Source organism: Rhincodon typus, chromosome 29, assembly GCF_021869965.1.
Source record: "Rhincodon typus isolate 14 chromosome 29, sRhiTyp1.1, whole genome shotgun sequence".
In the NCBI taxonomy this organism is placed as follows: domain Eukaryota; kingdom Metazoa; phylum Chordata; class Chondrichthyes; order Orectolobiformes; family Rhincodontidae; genus Rhincodon; species Rhincodon typus.
Window position 1 is genome coordinate 39,102,773 of NC_063360.1, and position 7,343 is coordinate 39,110,115.

General features: G+C 41.4%; 1 protein-coding gene across 1 annotated transcript in view; it reads left to right on the top strand.

Annotated features, from left to right (window-relative positions):
• The window catches only part of LOC125486445 (paired amphipathic helix protein Sin3a-like), a 16,511-nt gene extending 9,341 nt beyond the window's left edge, over positions 1–7,170 (top strand). Inside the window, exons 6-8 of the mRNA XM_048613954.1 lie at positions 2,056–2,376; positions 3,348–3,500; positions 6,933–7,170. Coding sequence (XP_048469911.1) covers positions 2,056–2,376; positions 3,348–3,500; positions 6,933–7,157 — 699 coding nt within the window. The 3' untranslated portion in view covers positions 7,158–7,170. The remainder of the gene's footprint in view (positions 1–2,055; positions 2,377–3,347; positions 3,501–6,932) is intronic.
• Positions 7,171–7,343: the final 173 nt, after the last annotated feature.

Below are 7,343 nucleotides of genomic sequence, written 5' to 3' on the forward strand. Positions count from 1 at the left end.
GTGTGTGTGTGTGTGTGTGTGTGTGTGTGTGTGTGTGTGTGTGTGTGAGTTACACTTCCTCCTGATTAAATAACAGAATGCTGTCCCTTATTAAAAATCACATTTGATGGGAAGTTCATTGAGTAATTTATTGCACAGAAGCAAACCATTTAGCCTATCAAGTCCATACAGGCTGTGGTCCTGTAAGTTTATTTCCTTCAAATGCCCATCCAATTTCCTTTTGAAATCATTAATTCATTACACTTGTGGGCAGTGTGTTCCAGGTCATAAGATAGAGGAGCAGAAGTAGGCCATTCAGCCCATTGAGTCTGCTCCACCATTCAGTGGCATCATAGCTGACCTGACAATCCTTAACTCCACTTTCCTGCCTTTTCTCCATTATCCTTAATTCCCTTATTGATTAAAACTCTTTGTCTCAGCCTTGAAACACTTAATTGCCCCAGACTCTATAACCCTCTGCACTAAAGAATTCCACAAATTTGCTCACCTCTGAGAGAAAAAATTTCACCTCATCTTTGTCTTAAATGTGCGATCCTTATTTTGAGATTATGCTCTTCAGTCCTAGACTCTCCCACTATCAAGCCCCCTGTGAATTTTGTATGTTTCAATAATGTCACCTCTCATTCTTCTATATTCCAACTCTCCTCACAAGATGGTCTCTCCATGTCCAATATCAGCCTAGTAAACGTTCTCCGCACAGCTTCCAGTGCCATTATGTTTTTCCTTAGATAAGGAGCCCAAAACTGTTCAGTGTATTCCAACTGTGGTCTGACTAGCATCTTGTTTAGTTTCAAAGAACTTCTCTACTTTTAAACGTCATTGCCTTTGATATTAGGGCCAACAGTCCATTTGCCTTTTCTATTCCCTGCTGGATGCTAGCTTTCTGTGATTCATAGATGAGGACTCCAAAATCTTTCTTGCTTAAGCACTCTGCTGTGTTCCTCTAGTTAAGTAATATTCAGCTCCTCTGTTCTTCCTGCAAAAGTGTATAACCTCACATTTCCCCACATTGTATTCCATCTGCCAAGTTGTTCCCACTCACTTAACCTGTCTATATCCCTCTGCAGACCCTGTGTCATGCTCAGCACTTACCTTCCTTCCTAATTTTGTATCATCTGCAAACTTGGCAATAGTACATTCACGTTCTTCATCCAAGACATTCATGTATATTGAATATAATTGTGGCCCCAGCAATGATCCCTACATAGAACATCATTAATTACAGGTTGCCGCCCTGAAAATGACCCTAAAAATAACACTCTGTCTTCTGTTAACCAATGCCTTTCCGTGCTAGTATACTGCCTCGGAAACAATGGGCTCTTATCATATTAAGTAACCTAATGTGTGGTACTTTCTGCAATGCCTTCTGAAAATACAAATGTACCACATCCATTGATTTCGCATTCATGAAGCCATGCTAACTCTGCTCGATCATATTACTTATTTCTAAATGCTCTACTATTACATCCTTTTATAATACACTCCAACATATTCCCTGTAACAGACGTTAAGCTAATGGGCTGATAATTGCCTGTCTTTTGTCTCCTTCCTTTTTTAAATAAAGGTTTACATTGGCAGTTTTCCAATCCTCTGGAACTTTTCCAGAATCTAAGGATTCCTGGAAAATTGCCAACAGTGCATCCAATATCTCTGGAGTTACTTCCTTTAATATTTCAGGATGCATCCCATCAGGTCCAGGGGACTTATCAGACCTTAGCCCCAATTTCTCTATCACTTTTCTGTGATGATAGTTACTGTATTTATTTTCTGTCTTCCTGTTTCTTTGAATGTTTAATAATTTTGGAATGCTGTGTGTGTCTTTTGCTGTGAAGATTAATGGAAACTATTTATTCGACTCCTGTCCCAATTCCTGCTTACCAATGATTATTCATTAGCGAGCCCCCCAGCACTGACCCTCCGACAGCGCGCCTCTCCCCCAGCACTGGCTGTCCATCACTTTTCCTCCTCAGTCCGTGATGATAAATGCTCCCAGAGTTTGTCAGATGGTTTAATGCTCAAGACTCAATCTGTTGTTTCTGTCTCTCTCTTTAACAGCTGTTGTCAGAAGCGGCCCATGACCACGCCTCTGCCACTCCTCCCAGTGCCGCTGCTCCTGCTGTCACTCCAGTGAGCCGATCCAATCCTGCTCAATGTCAGACGCCCCTGATGGGCCACAAGGATGAGAGTGCGGAACGCCGGGTGATCCGGGAGGAACCGACTGCGCGGGCCTTGGATCACCATGATGATCCTTCTTCCAACGAGCCACATCCTGTGGAATTCGACAACGCTATAAGTTACGTGAATAAAATCAAAAACAGATACCTGGAGCGTCCTGAGGTTTACAAATCATTTCTGGAGATTCTGCATACCTATCAGGTAAAGATCAAACAAACTATTCTCAGGTTTCTGATTCTTGCATCACTTTAACTGTTTTTATTTTTAGAGTAGCTTTTAAATGCTGAATGGGAAACTTCCTGTGGGCAATTATCATCCAAAGCCAAACACTGAGCCACATATGGCGATATTAGGACAGGGGCCCAAACACTTGCTCCAAGATCGTTAGTTTTAAAGGAGAGAGAGACACAGAGAGAGAGAGAGACAGGGAGAAGGGTTGAGAGGTTTATGGAGGGAATTCAAGAGCTTTGGACTTAGAAGGTAATGATGTAGTGGTAATGTCACAGGACTAGTATCCAAAACCCAGGCTAATGTTCTGGCAATATTGTTTTGATCCCACCATGGAAGATGATCAACTTCGATCATCGATGAAAACCTGGAGTAGAAAGCTGGCTGAATTTCAACCACTTAATTGTTGTAATAATCCATCTGGGAAATCTTAACTTGAGGAAGTCTGCCATCCTGACCCTTCAGAAGCATGGTGCTCCCTCAGTAATGACGCTGCGACATATATCTGGCGCTCTGCCTTACATGTGACTTCAGACTGTCAGCAATGTGGTTGATTCTTACCTACTGTCTGGGCAGTAAGAGATGGGCAATAACTTCTACCCAGCCAGTGACACCCCCATTGTGGCAACAAATAAAAACCAAAAGGGGCTAAAGGAGATATATTTTGAGATTGAACGATTTCCAAATACCGGTGACGTAAAGAAATATGAGGATAATGTAGGAAAAGACACTGAAATGGCTAATTGATCAGCTTTATTATTGAATCGCTAGGTAGGCTTTACAGGCTGAATATTTTTATGTTCATTTGAATGTGAGAAAGCTTAGATTGGGGAAAGAGTGGAACATCTCACTCCGGTGTGAGAAATGATTCTTGTAACTTTGAAGACTTTCTTTGCAGGTAGTGACCAATTCTTATGTCACCGTGTATCTTCTGTCTTTGTTAGAAGGAGCAGCTGATAGTGAAGGATACCAAGGGAAAACCTTACTGTGGCATGACTGAGGATGAAGTCTTTGCGAAAGTTGCCAACTTGTTCAGGGGCCAGGAGGATCTGCTGACTGAGTTTGGCCAGTTTCTCCCAGATGCCAAGCGATCTCTGGTATGTACGATGAAATCTGTCATTCTATTCTATTTATTTTTACTGCATAAGTCAGCAATCTGTGAATATTGTACCATTTGGGACCGGGTGTTCCACTACTGGTTGATATGTTCAATTTGCCCAGTAATAATCGTGAGGCTTGTTGTGAAGTTTTTAATCGGCCACTCAGAACAGTTCAGGAGTGACTGAATAGTCAGAGTTAGAGCAAGGAGGAGGCTGAAGCAAAGACGTGGCTTTAGACAGCATAAGCACTTTTAACAGTCTCCAGGCAGTTAAAAGTCTCAGGAGAAACCCTGGATGTGTTGGGGATGTTTAAAATAGGCCTATGAGCCAGTAACAGTTCAGTGCAACTGAGATTGGAGTTGAAGAGAGCCTATGAGCACCATATGTTTCTTACAGCTGAGTAGAGTTTGGAGAAACCCAGGGGTATGTTTCAGCTTGCTAAAGTTAGCTGTCTGTGGACAAACTATGAACCTGTGGCTAAGTGCTGGAGTGTTTCAGGAGAATGAATGACTGGGACTTGAACAGTCGTTAAGGCGGTCCATGACTTGAAATTTCAAAGCCAGATCTTTGAGAGAGAGGTATCAGAATCCTTTGTAAAGTCTTGATGAGATTGATGACCCACAGTGTCACCAATGTTTGGGAATTGCTAAACAATCCATGGTATCTGTCTTAATTACATTTGTTATTTCATGTGCCCTGTGATGTTTGACCAGAATTGGTCTGTTGCCCATGTTTGCCTCCTGATAATTCAGGATGTTAGAATACTGATTATATACATACATATAGTTTAAAGTATTTGTCAACAATCGTCGTATGTTTCATTCAGTAAGATTTATTTGTCATGAACTATTAAACTAATTATTTGCTAGAAGCCTGGCTGACCTGTTTCTGATACTGAATTAAATACAGTCTGGTACAAATATGATTGGCAATGTCATTGCCTTTCTTAAAGATTCAAATTTAGACTTGTGGAGGAATTGAACTAGAATAGGAATCAATTCACCCCCTCCTCACCTGGCTGTAATATACATGGTAAACCGATATCAGGGGCTTATATAGAAACAATGGAGTTACCAACCCTTCAGGATTACTCTGGACTGAACAGAAATCGAAAATTAAATGAAGATATAGCAACCCTACCTAAACGGGAGGCAATGGCCTAATGGTATTATCGCTGGACTATCAAACCATAGACCCAGGTAATGTTCTTGGGCCCCGGGTTTGAATCCCGGCCATGGCAGATGGTGACATTTGAATTAATTAAATATCTGGAATTAAGATTCTAATGATGATCATGAATTGATTGTCGGAAAAACCCTCCTTGCTCACTAGTGTCCTTTAGGGAAAGAAATTATCATCCTTATCTGGCCTGGTCTACATGTGACTCTGGACCCACAGCAATGTGGTTGACTCCGAACTGCCCCCTGGTCAGTTAGGGATGGGCAATAAATGCTTGCTTAGCCAATGACGCTCTCATCTCATGAATGAATTTTAAAAAGTTTATCATACTGATATGCATCTCTTAATTCAAAAGCCTTTCCTCAAAAATCAGTCACTGTGATGCAGTGAGTTTGCTGTCAGTATGCTCTGCAGTTTGATGGAGATGATTTTTTGATGAGGCAGGAGATTTTCTGCATGTTGGACTAGACTGGCCCAAAGTTCAATCCTGTCAATGACTCTATCCTATTGATTGAGATTTAAAACTGTCTGTAAAAGAAGTCAAACTGATTCCATGGCAAATCATTTCACTGGCAGGCCTGGTCTCTCTTCCTCTCGCGTTCTCTTGCTCGCCCTCTTGCTCTCTATCAATCTCTGTCCATCTGTCCGTCTCCTCTCTCCCACCCTCTTCCCTCCCAAACCCCTCTTTATTTTCCACTCCCCCCCACTCGTCATTGTAGGTGTGAAGGTTGACAGCTGAAAAGCCCCACTCCAGTGCCCAGAGTAGGCTGGGGGAGACCTGCATTGTGCCAGTGCCATCTTGCAAGTGAAATAATTCAACTGAGGTCCAGTTTGCATATTCTCAAGAATAAAGCTTTGCAATGGTACTGGATTAGTGATCCAGATTTGGAAATATGAGTTCAAAAGCTACCACTACAGCTTTCGAATTTAAATTGAATTGATAAAATAAATCCAGAATAAAAGCCAATTGCCATTAATGGTGATTGTGAAACAAACAGATTGTCATTTGTTACAACCAATGACATTCCCCAACTTGTTCCACTTCCAGATGGGATACCCAAAATTGTTAAACTTCTTGTTGAGGAGGGATCTACTGGCTCCCCATAGTTGTTCACCTACCCCTCAGTGTATCAAAACAAGATTAATTGAAAAAGAATCCCATCCCTGTAGATGCCTTTCTCCCAGACCAAATGAACTTGTATATTAAAGGAGCCAATTGAACAAGTCCTCTTGAATTAACAAAAAAAAAAGGAATATAAACTTAAGAAATAGTAATGTAACACAGTAGAAATGAGAGGTTAGTACAAAAAGATAAAAGTTTTAAAAATGCACATTGGATGACTCCCTAAATAGTTTATGACGAGCGGTTATGAAGATGTACTGCCTTTATTGGATTGCCCGTGTGTTGACCATTCGATATTGAAATTCATGGTTTTCTAGATAGATTGAAATTCCTATGTCCTCATTCCTCTTGAACTGGCTGACACTACTCCTGTTAATGACCTGCAGTGCATGAGTGTTTAAATAGCTATTGTTAAAGTGTGATCCTCATAGCACACTAGTTCACACGTTAGGACATCTGGCCAATAACACACACAGATTAGTGTTGCAGTCATCTTTTAATCCTGGTTGTTTTGTATCTTCCTGGAGGATAAAACTGACAGGAGCAACAGACATGTTTGTCATGTCTGCTGTGATGGTGGAAGGTGAATAGTCACGCTCTTAATTATCTCTTGTCAAGTATCTTCCTATTTGAAGTTTCTGTAGCAGTTCCTTTATAATAAAATGTATTTTGGATTAAAAGTATGATAAGAAGACTGTGAATACTTTGGGCTTCTGTTCTGTTATTGTATCACATAAAAAATTTCATCCGGTTTATAATGTCCTTTAGGGAAGGGGCTCTGCTGTCAAAAGCCAGTCTGGCATATACATGGCTTCAGACTCAGATGATGTGGTTGGATCCGAATGACCTTCTGAAATGACTGAGCCAGTCACTCAATTATATTAAAGAAAGTGGCTCAACACTACCTTCCCAAGGGCACATAGTGATTGGTAGTAAATTCAAGCCTTGCCAGTGTTGCCCATTTGCGAACGAATAAAGACTCCCTGTCAGGTTGTGAGAAACAGCATTGAAGGAGTGATCTTCGTAGGGCGGGGTGGGTGTTGTTTGTTATATATCTAGTCTCTATAGCAGATTCAGCAATCTATTTCTATTACTGTGGCACTGAAGGTTTGCCTGTTGATTTCTAGTTCACTGGAAACGCTGCATCTGAGAAGGATGAGAGTAAAATTGTTGATGATGATGATGGATCAAAACACTCTCAAAGCAAGAAACGCTTGAGACCAGCACTTCTGCCGCAGGTGCCGCCTCCGCTCAAGGTAAACACACTCTTTCTAACTATTGCACATGTTGGTAAGGTATTTTCATCAGTCATGACAGAAACACAGGCTGTTCATCTTCAAAATGATGGCTGACTGCAATTAGAAATCCAGGGCTGATTTGTGAATTAGAGATAGTAGGAACTGCAGATGCTGGAGAATCCAAGACAACAAGGTGCAGGGCTGGATGAACACAGCAGGCCAAGCAGCATCATAGGAGCAGAGAGGCTGACGTTTCGAAGGGTCTAGGCCCGAAACGTCAGCCTCTCTGCTCCTATGATG